The sequence below is a fragment of the Schistocerca serialis genome, chromosome 2, assembly GCF_023864345.2.
Source record: "Schistocerca serialis cubense isolate TAMUIC-IGC-003099 chromosome 2, iqSchSeri2.2, whole genome shotgun sequence".
Classification (NCBI taxonomy): domain Eukaryota; kingdom Metazoa; phylum Arthropoda; class Insecta; order Orthoptera; family Acrididae; genus Schistocerca; species Schistocerca serialis.
The window spans coordinates 306495922-306516250 of record NC_064639.1 but is presented as its reverse complement, the minus strand read 5'-3'; the positions used below and the strand labels follow the sequence as shown (position 1 = coordinate 306516250).

Sequence of the window (20329 nt, the reverse complement as noted above, 5' to 3'; positions counted from 1 at the left end):
AGTCCTTTGCAACCAGGGGCTCCATCGATTCCTACGACAGTTTTGCCTGCAGATTTCTGGACCTGCATTAAAGGGTGGAGAATTGTAAGATTTACGTAGATAAGGTCAGGGGTGCACTTCATAGAGGAAGCAGCTACTTGAATAACAGCACATACAAAATAAAGGTAATGTTCATTGCAATCAACAAAAATACATTGCCCATCCAGATCAAAATTGAATTTGACTGTGAAGTTATCTGGACAGCAGTGACTGGTCTGGATGAACTCATTAATCATTGGCTGTTTGTACTGGCCACCTAATTCTGCTGTAACAGTTGTCGAATCATTCAGAGAATTTCATGCTTAGTAATGCGGAATAACCTAGTCATGCTATGTTAGTTGGCAGTAACAATAACAACTGAGTATAGACTGAGACATCTGTGGATTTGTTGGAAGACAGACAATTTTGCAAAGTATTTCTAAAAAAATTCTCCGAAGACATCTTGAGCAACTATTTCAACAATCCACACATCTTGGAAATTTTTTAAATGTTCTAGCTACAAGTAGTGTTATCGACTGTGTCAGCATATAGACAGGGATTAGTGATCACAATGTCTTCACAGCCATGATGGTTACAAAAGTTAATAAATCCTTCAAGAAGGCCAGTGGGGCTCTTATGTTCGGAAGAGCAATAAGTAGTTGTTAGCGTTGTCCTCAGGCAGTGAATGCGTGTCTTACTTCCAATTCGATGATGAATGTAGTGGAATTAAGAGCAAAAGTTAAATTGATTGTAAATTGTGCTCTGGAGAAGTATGTGACGAGTAAGTGAAATAGGCGTGGAAAAGACTCGATGTGGTTTAACAACAGAATCTAAAAATCCCGAGAAAAGAACAGAGATTGTTGAACTCTCGGTTAAAAAAAAAGAAGACAGAAATATTGACATGCAATAGTTATTAGAAAGTCTTGCATCAGTAAAAATGACAACGTGTGAAGCATATAATTTCAGTCATCAAATGTTAGCAAACATCTTGCCAAGAATCTTAGAAAGATTAGTCCTATGTAAAATATCTATGCAAGGTAGAAGGCCTTCTCTTCAGTCATTCATAAGATTGTCTAGTGTGACAAAAGAATACCCATACCTGCCAATTTTCAAAAACAGAAATCCAGAAGATCCCAAATTGCAAAAATTTAACACGTGCATGCGTCGCAAGGTGTTCAAACATAGTGAGAGAAGACTACACAGAAAGAGATTACAGATACTGTTGACACATATAACGTAGGCTACATTTTAAGATCACTATTTTTGAACTCTGAATTAGGTACTTACACAAGTTACTTGCTGATGAGTGTTCATTTTTCGTCACTTAACATTGGGAACAGTTTACACACTACACAAAAAATGAGCTTTTCACCTCATGATCTTGCAAGCCACAATATGAGCAACACTGTCAAAACTACTAAACAACATTTACTTACACTTATTTACAAAATTTTCTCAAGTTCACAGAACACTGGGTATATTCCCTCACAGGTTACAGAGGAGAGATGAAGATTAGTAGCTTTCTTTGCTTTCTTCAGAAATTCTGAAGGAAAACTATTCATGTAACATGGACCGCTGATTCTTGTTTTCAAAACAGAAATGGAACCCAGAGTTTCATTCGACACGGACTACCTAAACTGATTCAGATTCTTCTTCACCGAGCTGAACACACGCTCACATTCAGCATTGTTGTGTGGTAAGAGTCAAAACATAAAGCATTCGCCTGGATAACCTATCATACTTAGGAACACCATCAGCTCCACTAATGCTCACCAAGCGAGTCCATTTGGTACCATCTGTCAAGTTCTCACTCTCAGCAGTAGCAAATTGTTTAATGGATTTAACATGATTTATTAACTTATTTCTTCAGTTCTTTCTCTGTAAGCAATGTTTATATCACACGAAAACATGGAACAGAACATGAATGTTTCATCTTTCTGTGATCCCATAATACATGGAAATTCAGCAGAATGTGCATCCCTGAAAGACTGATGATATCATTTCTTAGTTGAACTCATCACAAAAACACTAAATCGCACAAAAATTTGTCACGCAATTGGACGAATACCAGAACATACAGCAAACACTGCATAAAAGCAAGCATAAACAAACTTTTCCTGCTAACATGCAGTCGAAGCACAAAGAGAATGAAACAGTAACCTGTTGAGATGTGATTATCAATAGAACATTCAATTGACTTTTGCTGGCAGTGTTTCTAACACATAAAGTTAATGACAAAATTGCCGCGATATTCTGGGAGAAGAGATTATCGACAGTATTATCAGTTGACTTTCCATTGAATTTCAAACAGTCGCATCTCAGAGTAGCAGCTATTTATCAAAAGTCAGAACTGAAATGTGATATGAATGCAGTGGATGGGAAAAAGCCTGGGAGTTGAAAATCCGAAAAAATACGATGTTCAACATGAAAACCGGAAGACTACCCAAAAATCAGGTAATCTTCTGGGAAAACTGGAAAACTTGGCAGGTATGAATACCGCAAAAGGAAAGTTAGAGTTTTACGTTTTGCTTTTAAAAAATCATTCATGCAGGAAGATCATACAGACATACTGTTGTTTGGTTGCTGCAGTAACTCCCATATGGACATATTGAAAAGTACCTGAAAGAGTTGAAATCAAATAAGCCACTAGGTCCATATGGTCTCCCAGTTTGGTATTGCGGTTTCCCAGTTTTGTTTTGCAGAGAATACCGTTTGACATTGGCCCCTTACTTGGCTTGCATTTATCACGAATCTCTCACCTAAGTGGAAGTCCCAAGTGAATTGAAAAAAAAGTGCAATGACTCTCAAATATATGTTGAAAGAATGGACCTGTAAAATTACAAATGAATATCCTTTCTGTTAATTTTTGGCAGAATTCATGAGCATATTCTAAGTTCAAATATGAATCTGCTTGAGAGGGAAAGCTTGTGTCCATAAATTAAACCAGATTTAGAAGGCATTGATATTGCGAAACTCAGCTTGGCCTACACTTGAACAATAGCCTGTTAATCATGGATGAAAGGAAACAGGCAGCTTCCGTACACCTTGGTTTCCGGAAAGCATACAACACAGTGCCACAGTGCAGACTGTTAACAGGGGTCTGAGCTTATGGAAAAGATTCTCAGATATGTGAGTGGCTGGAAGACTTTTGAAGTAATAGAATCCAGTATGTCGTCCAGAAAGGTGAGTGTTCATCACAAAGTTATTGTTAGGAGTGCCCAGGGGAAGTGAGAGGGCCACTGTTGTGCTCTATATACATAATCAATCTGAAAGAGAGGATGAACACCAATGTGTGACTGGTGACTGTTTTCTGATAATGCTTTAGTGTGTGGGCTGATAATGCTTTAGTGTGTGGGGAAAGTGTCGTGCGAATGTAGGAGGCTACAGGAAGACCTGAACTGAGTTTCTATTTGGTGTGATGAATGGCAACTTACTCTAAATGTGGAAAAATGTAATTTAATGCAGATGAACTGTAAAAACAAGTGTCCAAATACTTGTTGCAGTCACATCAGTTAATATCTAGGTGTAATAATGTTGCAAAGCAAAATGGAGGAGAACAAGCATATAAGGTTGGTTGGAGGGAAAGTGAATGGTCAACTTCAGTTTATTGAGAAGGAGACTGCATAGAGAACACTTGTATGACCCATTCTTTAGTACAGCAAGAGGGCTTGGAATCCCAGCAGCTTGGATTATAGGAAGACATCAAAGCTATTCAGAGGTGTTCAGCTAGATTTGGTACCAGTATGTTCATTTAACGCCAGGAGCCTTGCCGCAGTGGTAACACCGGTTCCCGTCAGATCATCGAAGTTAAGTGCTGTTGGACTGGGATAGCATTTGGATGGGTGACCATCTGGTCTGCTGAGCACTGTTGGCAAGTGTTGTTGGACTGGGATGGCACTTAGATAGGTGACCATCCAGTGTGCTGAGCACTGTTGGCAAGCGGGGTGCACTCAGTCCTTGTGAGGCAAACTGAGGAGCTACTTGATTGAGAAGTAGCGGCTCCGATCTTGTAAACTGACATACGTCCAGGAGAGCAGTGTGTTGACCACATGCCCCTCCATATCTGTATACAGTGACGCCTGTGGGCTTAGGATGACACAGCGCCTAGTCGGTACCGTTAGGCCTTTATGGCCTGTTCGGGTGGAGTTTAGTTCTTTATATATAGTGAATGTTCAATTAATGTGCGAGTATTACAGAAATGTTCCGTGTACTCAAATGGGAAACACTGAAGGGAAGAAGATGTTCTTTTCAAGAAAACACTGCTGAGAAGAATCTTTTGTGACAAACTGCAGAAGAATCCTACCGCCACTGAAGATCGTCTTGCATAAGGACAATGAAGATGACAAGACAAGATACAAGAAATCAGGTCTCATACAGAATCATTTAGACATTTACTTTTAAGTTGCCCCATTTGCAAGTGGACCAGGAAAGCGAATAATTAGCAGTGATACAGGCACCCTCCACCATGCACCATACGGTGGCTTGCAGAGTATATACATAGATGTAGATCTCTAACAGAATTAAATTGCCGCTGATAAATCTTCAACTTTTTTTTCCTGTCAACCTAAATTTTAATTCCTTTCTTTCATATTCCTCCACAATTTCGTTTACTGCCTACTTAATGTACAGATTGCGTAACTTTGCAGATAAGCTACCACACTGTCTCTCTCCCTTTTTAACTACTGCCTCTTTTTCATATCCTTCAAACCTTCTTGCACAAATTGTAGTTAACCTTTTGCTTTCTGTATTTTATTCCAAATAACTCCACAATGACACAGTGTGTGTTGCAGTCATCATTGTCAAAAACTTTTTCTGTATTATATAGTACTATAAAAATCCCACAGATCTTAGCCACAAACAAATCTTCTAGGCAGTATCATCCTCTTTCCCCCCAAAGTGTCCACTAACACCTGCTTCACTATAAAGCTTTATTTAGATCCTCCCAATTTATAATAGTTTCCTTGACCTCTGAAAACTTCCTCTCCAATGTCTCCTCACATTCTGCTACATTTTTGGAAATATACTTCATTTATTTACACCTCTCTCTGCTCACTGAATAAGGAAAAAGCTAGGATTAGTTCTTCCCCCTTGAAATGTGTGTGTGGGCAGTACTGTAATTTTGCCTCCTTAAGCTAATTACCAGCCAGCCATTCTATCTCTTTCTGTTATTTACACTTATGGCATTTGCAGACCATACTGTTGACATGCTTGCATAGCGATGAATGATGGTTCCATAATCATTTGTTAAGGTATGTATAATGCCAAGAACATCCCTTTCCTAGTGTTTGTGATGAATAATTTTATGTTATCATCACAGTTTTAAAGTGGCCACTATATGGTCAGTATTATTGCTTGCATTATTTCCAGATGTGCAATTATTTTGAATGAATGTGGGTTGGGTTGAGAAGCTGTTCAGTAACATTGAGATCAAAAACTTTTGGAATATATTGTGCCCCCAGAGAAATATTGTACCTTTTGTGGGCATTACGACAATATCACATGCTTCGTTGAAGTGGAGTCTGTTGTTTACCCACTGAAATGAGTTCAAACCCAGAGAAAAAAAAAAATCATTCATATGAGAATACATCTAAAGATATCAATCATTTCTGCCCTTATGTGTGTTAGGGTTATTAGAATATAAAAGCCAGAAAATTAAAAACTTATACTTCGGAGTTGTTTTTTACTAAATTTAAGAGCAAACAAAGGTGCACCCATCTCCAGTAATTTATCAAATATTGGACTATCAACACCTAAAAAGTTCTGAAAATCATTTATCTCATTTAATCTCAGTGCTCTCAACAAGTTTTTGTGAGCAAATGCCTAAGTGTCAAAATTTTTCATTCAGTCTTTTTCTGCTTGTAGCAAAATAGAGCAATTACCACAACAGGATTGACTGTCCAACATTTCACACCAGAAAATATTACACAAAAAATTGTTGCACAATACTACTGTCCATATTTGGGCCACTTTAATGGAGCACATATTGAAGAATCAATGAGTGTTTCTTTCTTAAGTAATCAGTGATGTAACCAGATTTTTTTCAAGTTTTGATCCACATATGAAATTTTGATTTAAAATGGAGAACTGTAGTGGATTTTGAAGACAGTAGAATTCTGAGATAGGATTGCAGGTAGATGTCTTATTTAATGCTCTCTAAAGCAGATGTTTGCAACTTTTATACTTCCAGTCTCCTGATACAGAAATGCAAGAAATATTTAGTGTCATGCGTACAAGGGCAATGAAAATATAGACTCAAAATCTGATGAAGCTGTAGGTACACAGTTACTTTACTCCTCTCCTGGAGACTGTCGTCTTACTATCAAGTCAAAGTCCACCCATTCCCAAGATGGGGATAGGGGGTCAGGTAAAAGAAAGTAACTTATTGGTGAAACGAATGTCCTGGCCACATTGTACATCTCATCTATTATGGGATGAAGCAATCCTTTATGTGGTTCATTATATAGACTTTATTATAATTCCAGTTTTGGATCACAATATTTATTTGTAATCAGTTTATTAATTTCGGTTGGTAATGACCATCTTCAGACCTCTTAGGTCTGTTGCATTACATATATCATGCCATTACATGTGAAGGCACCGTCAAAATCGTAAGCCATTTCTGCTTCGTCAAACAAATAAAATTATCGTATATAAAGAGCACCCAAGCGTGGATTCTGCACAGGAAGAGAGACTCATTGTATTGAGATGCATGTATTTTTGCTGCTTTGGGAGAATTTACAGTTTGTGTTGTTCATATTTCAGTACACGATAGTTTACAGGAGATACTTTTGAAGCCGTAAATGCAAGTAGGAAACTGCCCTGTATTTTACCTGTTGAGATGAGGGTGCTTTTTTATGTGTCAGCTCCATGTGAACATTAAACCACACTCACTCGAACACAGAGCTGCAATATGCACCTGTTCACATGATTTTATGGCATATTGTAACTGAAGATATTTTTAACAATCCAGGAAAAGACAGATCGCTTCTTACTGTAAAGTACACGTCAAGTTGCAGTCGGGCACAATTAAAAGACACTCGCATATTGTTCCTGTCTGCAACTTGACATGTCTTCTTTACGGTAACCTGTCTTTTCCTACATTGTTGATAGTCCTGCCTGGAGTTTCTATTGTTCAATGGTATTTTTAGTGTTTTTACCCACACACAGCTTGTGCAGGCACCAAAGAATTTTATTTTATCCACAAAGCGTATGTACAGACTACAGAATGGCTCAAAATTTCAGACCTCTTTTACTCTTGCTACAGAAATACAAGAAGGATGTAGCAGTCTTCTTCATACCAGGACAATAGAAATATACCTATGAAAACCAATTAGGCTGAAAAATGCATTCTTTTTGTCACCATTCTGAAATTACAAGGGCAAATTTTTAACTTTCATAATGAAATAAATGGACACAGGGCTGTGACCCACTTTATATAATTATCAGACATTTACAGAATGACTATATTGAAGAAAAGAAAGAAGTATATGTTTGCATTATATATATTTGTGTTCTTAGAACAAATCTATCTTCTTTACACTTTAACATTTGTATCTTTTTACAGCCAGTGTGGACATTTTTATATGTACAGATAAAAATTTCCTATTTTAAAAAAAATATAAGTATAATGCTCACATTTGGAAAACAGGGTGTTCCCTACTTTAACTATTAAAATATGGACAGTTGCCTTCTAAGTGTCTTCTAATATACATCTTCACTTGTGGTGCATTTTATATCAGATCTCTCTTACTTGTACAGGAATTAATAACTATCAACATTTGCACAGTTCAGCAACCATTTTTAAAACACATTGTGCAAGGAAGGTATGTGGGTTAGTAGAAACATTGCATAAAATTCCTATGAGCAACATGTTAGATTATTCAACTATCTACTGAGAAATCTTCACTTTGTATACATATATAAAATAGATTCTGCTGTTCATTTTATCAGTAAATTTACAGAATCTATTTTACTAAAAAAAATATAATTTATTTTATTTACAGTAAAATATTTACATTTAAAATTCATAAAATTCTATATACATTAAGAAGATGAACAAGATCATCTAGATGTAACTGAATATAATACAAAGACTAGCACACATAAGAAGTCATGGATCAAGTGATCACAGAGTAATATAAAATTAACAAGGAAAAGATCACTTGGAAATAGAATTGTTCTGATTCATACACTTCACTAACAAAAAAAGAAAATATCAGTTAAATTTATCTTAGAACAGTTAGTTTCAAAGATCAGGTACATGTAAGATGTCTTATGACTTCAAGAAAAAAAATCTGCTTAAAATTATTTAAAAATGCCATTATCACGTTTATGTTGCATTGACTACTTTAAAGGACGCAAACAAGAGATGATAAAAATACAGATGCTGCTGTTCATATTGAACAGTTATAGTACCAGTCCTTTGACTGATTGTAAATAAGCTTACGAATAATGTCTTTGTTTTTTAAAGAAAATCTGCTGACCGATGATAATGATATAAAATACATTAAAATCAACACTTATAAAAGAATTATGAAATTAGGTGTCCTTGCTAGAGATCAAAACTTACACATCACTGCTGATGACAGAAACAGGAAAACAAAAATTTTTCTGCATTAAGTCTGTCTTAGTGAGTTTCTTCATACACCCTAATGTGTATTGTCAATATCACATCCATATTCTGCAGTGCTAGGCGCTAAACAGGCCTCTGGTCTTGCACAACAATTGGAGGTTTGTCAGGTGTTTGTGGTGAGGGTACAGTTGTTGGCACTGGTTCAACCACATTATTTCTCTGTGGCGAAAGTAGTTCCTGACGATCCCTTTCCCTTTCTCGTCCTGGCCTGAATGCTTCCAATAACGATTCTACTCTCTCTTCCGTTGGACCCCATCGTTCGTAGCCAGCATTATTCTGTAGCCATACAACTAGTGTCCCATGTGGAGATCTGACATTCATGTCGCTCCTACAAAAGTAAATAATTCTGTTTTAAAACGGTATATATATTTGTAGTTAGTAAATTCATTATCATACAAAATTAATGACAGAATGAGTAGGTTTTAAACATTTTCCCATTATTAACTTCTTTTTGTTTGTGACAACCATACAAAATCACACTATTAAGGTGTCAGGAAATAGTACTAAATTTTATTTGCAAAGATAACATGCGAGTAAATGCCCCACTACATTGGTATATATGCATTGGAGCTGAACATTAAGAGTGATAGAACTGTGAGAACTCACTACTTTTCACTGCAGGTGTTCGGCTATGTGTTATTCCATTAAAGGAAGTTTATATGAGATGGACAATTCGTTAAAGACAAGCATTTGGAGTAATATCTTATCCAATTGCCTCTCTTGGGCTAGACAAGCTGAATAACATGTTTTCAAACATTGTTGAGTGATGACAAATGGTTTTATGGGTCACCTTGCCATGATGAACTGTTGCTGCATAAACTAATTGTCTTAAGTGTAACTGCAAATAGTAATCCAAAATATTATGGCCGTGGAATATGTTCTTTCCTACCAGTCTGACATGGTATGTATTATTTAGAGCTTGTAACTGATATACACTTAACCACCATCATGTATGAATCACACACAGCTTTTTATTTACAGGAACAGCCCTTTAGCAGTTCTGGAATAGTGTCCTGAAAAATTTTGTTCGATACTTGTGAGGTGTGCTGGGAAACCATACACCATCTGATCAAAAGTATCTGGAAACCTTTTAATGGACATTAATATGTGATGTGTCCCCCTTTAACCTTTATTGACAGCTTGGGTTCTGCTGATGACACATCAAGTAAGGCGCCAGAATGTTTTTGGAGGAATGGCAGCCCATTTTTCCTCTAGAGAGAAAATGAGAGACGGTAGTAATGTTGGACACTGGGATCTGGAGTGAATTCGATGTTCTAACTTATCTCAGAGGGGTTCCAAGAATGTTATTGACCACAAACCAGTGCCTCAAATGCTCATTTACAGCTCAATGCATTGCCATGCTAAGTCATTGTCTCTGAACTGTTCTACTGTTTACAGTACACTATGCTGAAAAATTTATTCATATCCTTCTGCACTTGTTGTTCTCTTAATCACAATAAGGGGGCAACACCTAACCACGAAACCGCCCCCCTCCCCACATACCATAACACCAACTCCTCTGTACTTCACTATTGGCACTACACATGATCATATTACCACAGGGTTCAACATCATTCATCACAGCAAATCACTCAGTTCCAGTCATCCTCTAGCCATTGGCAGTGCTCTTTACACCAGATCAACCATCATTTAGCACTGACTGCAGAAATGTATGGATTATGAGGGGCTGATTGACAATTATACCCCATTCTTTTTAACTCCCTACAAAGTCCTAACTGGACTGCTGGCAGTACTTTGGAATTCACTTCCGAACTCACTTCCTTCCATTGGTTCATGCAATTTGTTATGATCGCCCTCGGCAGTACTTGATGGTCCCTTGTCTGTGAGTGCATGGGGTCCTTGTCTTGGTTTAGCTGTGGCTGGGTCGTTCCTTCACAGTCCCACTTCATAATCACTTCACCAACAGTCAACTTGGGCAGCTTTAGAAGGATTGAAATGTCCCTCATGGATCTGTTACTCAGGTGACACCAAGGGACTAGTCACTGAACTCTTCTGCTTCCCTACTAACAACACAATACTTCTTGCCAGTCCAACGCTGTGACATCCAGTGGTCAGTTCCTCATTACATAGAGGTGGCCAGATACTGCATGTACGTTAAGTGAGATGGTACTGTGGTAATACGTTGGACTAGCATGTAAGGTTGGCTGTTCAAACACCTGTCTGGACATCCAAAAATTTAGGTTTTTCCATGTTTTAAATAGATCACTTGAGAAAGGTGCCAGGATGGTTCTTTTGGAAAGGATGTGGCCACTTTTGTTCCACAGCCCAAGCTTATGTTCCATTGACTGGTCAGTGAGCCTTAAGCTTCCTTTCATTGTAACATACAGACCTACCAGGGGTCACCTAGTATTCCTACTCACACATTAATAGTGTAAGTATGGCTACTGAATATTGTGTGAAGTACTGTTCATGTGTTACTGTGATGTGTTGTGCATAGATACTTGACATCAGCTTACAGAACATACTCTTCCTGGTAGGGCATAAGATCAAATCTTGGTCAATTATTTATGATGCTGCCTGAAAATGCTTTTTGATGCATTCACACAGCACCACTGCCTCCATTTAAATGGCCTCATATGAAAACAATGTCTGCTTGCTCATAAGATGAATATCCATCATGAATAAATCAGGTACTCAGAACTACAAATACAGTGAAAAAATGGTGTAAAATACGGGAAAATGCAAAATGTGGGGAATAATGTTTTAAGCTGTAAGAGGTAATATAGGATGCCCCCTTTCACTTTATGTGTGATATATGTACATACCAAGCATCAAAAGACTTGTCAGGGACATGTTTATAATCTAATGAAGGTTTGTTATCTAACAAAAACACTTATGTAACTGGAACTGATAACTGTCTGGGAAGCAGGAATATTTGATTCAGTTTCATATGTCATAATCGATGTTTTTTGGAAGCCTGCAGCTGTCACTCATTATTTAAATAATGAAATACTGCACTAGTTGCATATTTTTTAATGCTTAGCATGACACCTGTTTTGAGAATTTTTTCTCGTTGTCAAGTGCAAATATGTAAATTAGTATTATTTGTGGTAGTCTAGTCTACATCTCTTGCACTGTAGTCGTCGTCTTGAGGTTACCAGGTACTGTGCCTCATCAGTTATGTAGAAACACACACACACACTGTTTGTTTGTGTAACATCACAAAAAATACACACGTAAATACGAGAATAAATTCTCAAAACGTGTTTCTCAGTATGAATAAAATACGTAACGAGCGTTGCGTTTAAACTAAAAACATTTGAGCTACAAAAAGTGAATGATGGTGTCAACTAGCACTCCAAGGGGCCATATGCCGAAACACGCTAAATATGGTTCGAGAAAGGTGTCGTGATGATCACAAAACTGCATTTGCGCCGTAGACACAGTGTGGAAATGGTTGTGATTGGCCATGATATCTTCATTCGATGAACCTAATTACTCCCATCAGCCACCACACCAAGTAGTGCTTGGTAGTGTAATAGTTGTAAACACTACTGGATGGCCAACATCATGCCAGTGTCATTTTTTCTCCTCAAACATTTTTTCGTAATGCATAAATTGTGGGAAAATTATAAATATGATGACAAAATCTGGTGCAAATTAACATTGTGGGCATAGGAAATTTGACGGGACCGATAAAAAATGTCTTAAGCGGTGGGAAAACGTTAATTCCAGGAATGTTCAAGTGGAGTTATACTGTACCTCAACAAATATGTCAAATGTAAACATAGCAACACAGTAAGAGTGCTGAATCATCATATTGATAAGTATCAGTAATGTAACCCAATTTGTTTATATTTGCTATAATCGTAGGTGATTAGCCTTTATCTTAAAACCTGCTAAAAGCAAACTTTCATTACTAACAAATGTTTCCATGGATACTTTTCTCCTCCCAAAGTTTGTAAAGACATTTTTGATATGCAGTTTGGACTTATGGTTTAAAATTGTCAAGTTCAAAAGGACAGAAGTTTCCTGTCTCTTGAATTCAGTCATATAAAAGACCAATCTGTGTATCTAACAGCAGCCATCTGTACCATTTACTGGTAAGATAACCAAAGCAACTGTTCATTGTTTTAACAATATTGGAATACTAATACATATTGTTAGTGCTTGCGCTATATGATCACTTGTTTGGATGATAAAATATTCTTTCACAAGTGTCTTGGTCTGCATTTCTGAGACTAAACAATCATCACGTAATTTTATTTTTTAAACAATCTGTAAGTATCACAACCTGCAGCCATTCAGCAAAAAAAAAAAGGGGGGGGGGGGGCTGCCATTTGCAAGTAATCAATGAAAAAGAATTCTGTAGTGATGCACTAAAGCCTTCCAGATTGTTGGCATTGTAGTGTGGTGTGGTGTTTAAGATCCTTTCCTCATATGTTGTGGGTTCAGATCCCAACAAATGCTTTTAATTTTTTATTTCTAATTCTTTGCTGCATAATTTTAATCATTGTGAATTGTGCTGGTTTCCGGGGTTTGTGAGTTGGGCTACTCTAATTTCAGGAACAACAACTAGCCAAAATTTACACAGTGCTGTGTATCCAGAACTCGACGAAGGCACCGCGGACATTCCTGTGCTCGTAAAGAAGCTGAATCCATAGTTTTTGTTTGCCTGTCAATATTTAAACATTTAAAATGCTGATGTATCAGTTAAAAACAAAGGAAAAATATATTTTTGACACAAGTGCACACTTCTATTGTAACAAGTATATGTTTTTGGTTGTCTCAAATTCTTGTTTTGCTGTGGACAAAGTTATGCAGATGAAAGAAGGGAATATAAATAAAATGAATTCAAGTAAAATAAGGAACAGAAATAATAATGTGGGCAAAAAATAAAATGATAATAAAACTGATGAAATTAAAACAGTAAAAATAATTTAAATCACAGTCACAAAGATTCCAAATTCAAACAAAGTGTGATAGGAACAAAGAATGAGAACAAATTTAATACAGTTGTTAAAAAGACAGCAAAGAATTAAAAATAAAAATATAAACTAATCAAAATAATGATCAATGTTATTTTGAAAAGATTTAAAAATAAAAGTTTTAAAAAGCACCTAATGGGATAGAAATCCACAACCTCTGTCATGTCAGGATAAGATATTAATCATTACACTGCGTTGCTATTGCAAAGGCACTGTTTCTCGCCCCTGGGGACCTCCCCTTCTCAGAAAAAAACACAAATTATAATAAGATAATCATATTCTAAAAATACACAGTATATTTGGCAATAAGCCACAGATTAAGGTAACTTTCTGCTTTACACAGTTTGAAAAAGCTACAGAATAAGGGCACATATATACTGTCTTTCCATGTCCTCAACTGAGTTCTCAGAAGTAAAATTGAAATTTTGGATATCTGTCTCCCTGCGTGCTACTTCCAGGTAGAAATTAAAAGACAGATGATATTTAAAAACAGTCCATATGCTTAACACTTAGTTTTATATTTAACAGGATAGGTCTGGCTATGGAGACAGGTGGCAAAGAAAGAAAGAAAACAATCACATGGTGTATCATTTTAATCACTAAGTCTCTCTTACTTTTCATAGCTTTACATGCAGGATTAATGACACTATGTTTATACATTCATGCAATTTATCATATAACAAAGAAAGCAATTTTTTTTAATAATTCATGCAGTGAATAACTTACTTTGCTTTTATATGTTGTAGACCATTCCGATATTCATGTTCAAGAGCTGGTACGACTACTTGTTTCCTCTTAAAATGGCTTGCTTCAAGTTTAAGCAGTGCATTTGGTGCTGGCTCTCTGTATTCTGGGATAAATACGATAAAGGAAAGAGCTTCTGGGGATTCTGATAGAAGCCTTTCAAAATGATTCACCATTGCCTCCATTAACTCTTCACAGAAAGGAGGATTTGCTTCAAATGATCCACTGACAGGTTTGAAGTCTAATATTGGACTGAAATCAAAATGTTAAGATTAAATGTGCATTAGCCTGAAAGGTAGTCAGTTTACTTATATTTTCCTATGAGAAGGCCCAACAATTTATGTCTATTGCTCTTTAGCAAAGAATACAACCTTCTAGAGAATATATGTTCATTCTATGGAATGCTAATGACTGATATATATTTGTAGATAGATGTATATAGGGACTTACAAAAGTTACACATGTTCGTCACACAAAGACCATTGTACACAAGAGTGGCACATTGTCAGCAGTGTGTTCTGGGTTTCCTGCAGAGAGAGTTCTGCTGCTGTCAGGGAATGAGTGAAACAATGTGGCAACTGGAAACTGAAGTTGAACTATGCGGGGCAGTACAATGCTTGTGGGGAAAACATTTAAATCGCACACAGATTCATCATGAAATTCTGGCAGTATACAAACTAAATGCAGTGTCACTTCCAGCAGAATTGAAATGGTCACACTAATTTGACAGGGGCCACACAAACACGAATGATGCTGATTGGAAAGGAAGGCCTGTTATACTGACATATGCAACAATATCCAAGCAATGAGATTCTGAAGCGATACAGATATTCACACAGCAATTCTTGTATAGCGGAGCGGAGTTCTATCGTTCACGAATTGAATGAGTGGTAGAACATTCCAACCATTGTTTGCATATACTTGAAAAATAGTGCCATATCTGTGTTACTTTTAAGTGACTAAAAGTTACTTGGTATTCCATAATGTTAACTTTTGAAGATGCCTCATACTAACAGATGCTACAATTAAAAATTAAATTACTTTGAAATGTGATTAGTCCATAATGGTTGTTATTGTGTCGGGACAGTCGACTTTTGTCACCTGCAGATGCATAAAACAGTTGATACTTACCCCTGATTAAGAGGGTATGGATCAAAATAAAAAAATCTTGAAATTGTGAGTATGTAGCCACCTTCTTACGAATAGATAATTCTCATGAATATCATTACAGCACTAAGGAGATTCTTTCATATCATATTTCCAGTGTATTGGGACTTAATAAAATGAACAATGGTTTTATGTAAAAAAAAAAAAAAATTACAGCACAAAACTGGAACTTTCTTTTTTGTCAAAACAGTAGTAGTAGCAATTTTTGAACAGCAAATCATTCCCTAGATGGCGTAACTTGAGCTAACTTCCTTCATATTTATGAAACTTCTTTGGCAATATCAGTTCCATAGATGTAGGGAGCTGTGCTGGAATTACCTAAGGCTCTACCAAAATGTTTTATCAGCTTGGTTCTTTCAATGTTATCAAGAAGTATATGCAGTCTACATTAACATTTGTGAAAATTACAACACCCACGAAGATGGATCCAAACTCAGAGGATGAATAGGACTGTGTATCAGCAACAAGAGATGAAGGAGATGATCTCGCACATTTACAGTTAGCTACATTCTCTTTTGTGTGGCTGAAAGCAACACTGCTATGCCACATTCGACGTGGGAGGAGCTATCAGATGATGAGGAAATGTGAAAGAAACTGCTGATGCATCTTACCACAGGATATAATATCAGCTGCGAGATATTTGGAACAGGGCAAACGATCTCGCGACAATATGTTTCTCATGCTGTTACACAAGTGACACATGTAGGGGGATTAAAATAGGAAGGGAAGGAAGGAAGGAATTTCAGGAAACATCCATTGCCATTAAGGTCATTACAGACTGAGCACAAATTCAGACTGTTTCAAGAATGGGGATGAAAATCGGTTATGCACTTTCAAAATGAACCATCCTGGCATTTTCCTTGAGTGGTAGAAAGATCATGGAGAACCTAAGTATGGATGGCTGGATGTAGATTTGAACCGTTGTCCTCCTGAATGTGAGTCCACTCCCACAGGGTGTGAACCAATCAACAAATGGTTGTATGCAGTGACCTTAGGGAATCACCTTAACATGAGCATTCTAGGTGATAACCACCAATTTGTCAGTGTTGGCCCCATACTGGAGCACTGCAAATTTGTCTACTGCAGGTTGGAGTGATGGCACACACAACAATGGTTTCTGGCTAATGTAAAAAATTGCAAATGGTCTCAGACAACAGTAGTAAATTGAATACTATCATTAAAGGCTGAATAACAAAATACAGTATAGTCTATTGTGGTGAATACTGGTTAGACTTCAATGATACCATTATGATGACTAATCAAGCAGCCTGCATTTTTTGAGTGACATAGCAAGCAAACAAATGCAGTGGTTTGAGATGCTACTGGATACAAGAGGTAACAACTCCTGCCTAGTGACATCAATATGACCAGTGGCCACTACAGTCTATTCCATATTTTGACAGGACTTTGCCCAGCCGTATGTGGTGAGGATTGTGAAAGTCTTCTTCAAAGAATAACAAGATGCCAATGTTTGCCTGTGTGCTGAAAACGGAACATGTATTTAGGTTAGGCTATCAAGTGCAAAGTGGGTGGGGGGAAATTCCACTTCCATATTGAGATGTTAAGAAAACGAATGCAGTTAACAGCTTCACACCATGAAAATATGAGAGGTTGTTCAGTATTGTAACTAACCACTTGTGTATTGCCATATTCCTGGTCTGTGGTACAAAGTTCATTTCAGTTACTGGTAGCTTATTTAGTTGACGTCACCATTCATACAAATGTTAGTTTTGAGGGATGCCCAAGAAGCTGGTTCTTTGCATTACCCACAGTGATCGATCTTGGTTTAAGGATACTATTGGATTAGTGTGCTGTATGGTCCCTAAGATGATGGCCTTGTGGGCAAACATACAAAACCAATAAACTGAGAATCTGTTTACTACCTTATACTTTAATGGTGTCATGATCCATTGTAAAAGTAATACTATCGTAAGCATGTACATACATAACTGGAGACATTGTAATCGACAGCAGTATAATGGGTTAAACAATTCTTTTTTTGTTCCATCTATCTTTTGTAAGTAATTTGACTTACTGTATGCATCCTGCCACTCTTTGAAGAGATCTACACAGCTATGTTGGCACCGCCATTACTTCATAGAATGCACTCTTCATTAATAATGTATGAATTACATATTAGTGAAATAACCAAGGTTACAGACAATAGCAGATATGAGAAAAAATTTCATAAAGTTTCAAAGAATATGAGAATTTCATCTGTTCAAAGAACACAACTTTATAAACCTATTAGACTTTTGTAATGAAATATCAGACTGTATGAAGCATTCCTTGAGACTATAACAGCAACATTGTTTTTTTCATGAAATGAATTCTTGGAAAATCCTTGAATTTTATCAAGAAAGTCAATATTCGTAGGTATTTAATCACAACTTTCCCTCACTGAATCACTTTTTTCTCTGTGAGTCAAGCAAGGAAATCATATTTAATAGAGTTGTGTGATCAAAGAGTGAGAATAGTTCCTTACTGAGTGAACAAGAACTACCATGGCCCCTTTCCACAGCAATGAAAACGAAACAAAGGATGATTAAAATTGACTAGAATCACTCAGTATTTTATTAGGTGGATACCAAAACTTTTTGGAACAGCTTTGGTAGGGTAAAGATTCCCAAAAGGAATCTTTTAAACGAGAATATTCTACAGAATTATTTGATTCGCTCTTCACGCTGGGATCAGCAAACATTATTGAGTGAGTGCTACTGAAGCTTAGCAAGTATGCTCAATGACCAGAAGCAAACTATTGATAGAGCCATTGAATAATATGATATTACGTCACATGTTTTTCTAAATGAATATGTATGACACAGTATACATGCACATTGTCCTCCAGGTTATTTTGCTACTGCAGATGGAAAAGTGGAATTTCGTGGCTGAAATGGATTAGGCTGTGGAACATATTTTGAATCCAAGACAAGTTCACTTAACAGTGGTGGTCTTTTGTGGCTTGTTTTTGAAGAAGTTAATCAGCTAAAGAAAAAATGCATAATAATCATGTTTATTATTTCATGGCTAACTATGTAATGTTTTTGATGTAGGTTTTCTCCAACAATGCTGTTATTCTCAGGGCTTCTTTTTTTTACTCACAGAATTATATCCTGATGTGTTACTACTTTATAATACAGAATCCACGCAGTGTTACATTTTCATTACTAAGCTGATGACCAGGAACAGTTGATGTATGAACTGCCCCACCAACTTCAGCAAATTGGAAAAACCTGTATAGTTTTGCACACTATCTATAAAAAAAATAGACAATAGTATTAATAACCAGTACCACTATTCTTCTCTGCAGCTGGATTTTCAGTTATGTAGAATCATTTAATTACATGTTTACCCATATATAAGCTCAAAAATGAAAACTAGTGAGACATTTTTGTTGTTATTTCTTTAATGGACATTAGGCTATGATCCAAGGCTTAGTTCTATGTCTAACGTTTCATCTTCCGGTGCTGGAATATCATCAGAGGCTGTAACAACTCAGAAAGCAATTACAGTCTTAAACAAGCTCAGCAAGCCCATACTTATTCAGGCAGGGGGGTGGTTCATGATGTCATCAAACTGCTGGCTAAAGTCGTGGAGATGTGCCGGCACATGTTACAGAGCTTTATGTAGTACTAAAATCCACAATTTGCCTTACTTTGTTCTTTTCTGTTACAGTTGCTTTTGTGGTTTTGATTTTCTATGGCTTCTCCATAAATCGTTGCATAGTAATGATTCAGTTGTGATAGAAGCATTGACAGCCACCTCAAGGAACACAAGAGTAATTGTTTTTTGGGTAATATGGGTAAATCATAGGTAGGAGAACATGCACTGGAACCAGGGAACCATCAAATTTAATTTCTCTGATACCACGGTTTTATCAAGATTTATTACTATTATCAAGATTCATTACTATGCCAGGATATACAGAAGGGCCATAAAAATTCAAAGACACAAAAACAACTTTAACAGAAAAGGAGGAGGACTGAAATAAGATGATTTTTGGGCCTCAGTACTAAATAAAGCTCCACAAACATGCTGGCATGACTCCCCTAATCTCAGGCAGCAGTCTGATGATGTCACAAACCAACCGTTACCTGAATATGTATAAACAGCTCGGCTTGCTGAACTTGAACAAGTTCAACTGCTTTCTGAGTTGTTAAAGCCTCTGACGGTGACTCCAGCATTGGAAGACAAAATGTTAGGCAAGAGAAGTATCCCTTGGACCACAATCTAATGCCCATAAAACACATATCACAAAAAATGCAAATACCGGCTGTGAAAGTCTCATATGACTAAAGAGACATTTCATGAATTGATGCCAAGATATATTAAGATAATAACAACATTCTTACCCTCTTGATCCAAAATATGAATCAGTGTCTGGAAATGCAGAACAATACTGCCTGAAGTAGCAGTTCAGTGGAGATGCAAAGCATTCAAATGTTACACCAAACATTCTATTCAAGCACTCAAGTACTGTGATAGGAAGTGATCCTTGAGTTGGTTCATCATCTTTGCTTGTTGCACCAATGAACGTGTTGTACCGTTTCAACAAACACCATACACGTGGCAAAAAAAGTTCGAATTTTTTATCATCAAAGCAGTTATACCTATAAAGTTGTTCCTGTAATGACAAATTATAACTTGATTTTTTTTATTTAAAAATACATACATAAGTGATTTTTTTTAATTTAAAAATACATACATAAGTCAGAACAGTGCACACATGAAAGAAGAGGTAAAAAACACTGTGTAAATCAAATGAGAGCAACGGAATGGAAAGGGAAAGAAAAACTGATGATGTGATTCAGAGTGAAAT

At 36.7% G+C, this 20329-nt stretch overlaps 2 protein-coding genes across 6 annotated transcripts in view; one reads left to right on the top strand and one right to left on the bottom strand.

Annotated features, from left to right (window-relative positions):
• The window catches only part of LOC126457080 (2',3'-cyclic-nucleotide 3'-phosphodiesterase-like), a 183323-nt gene that overhangs the window by 101492 nt on the left and 61502 nt on the right, over positions 1-20329 (top strand). The window lies entirely within an intron of this gene.
• Positions 7505-20329, bottom strand: part of LOC126457079 (mRNA (2'-O-methyladenosine-N(6)-)-methyltransferase) — a 154125-nt gene continuing 141300 nt past the window's right edge. For both annotated transcript variants that reach the window (XM_050093082.1, XM_050093083.1), the window contains 3 exons: positions 19863-20134; positions 14326-14595; positions 7505-8978 (listed from right to left, as the gene is read on the bottom strand). In XM_050093082.1, coding sequence (XP_049949039.1) covers positions 8714-8978; positions 14326-14595; positions 19863-20134 — 807 coding nt within the window. In that variant the 3' untranslated portion in view covers positions 7505-8713. The remainder of the gene's footprint in view (positions 8979-14325; positions 14596-19862; positions 20135-20329) is intronic.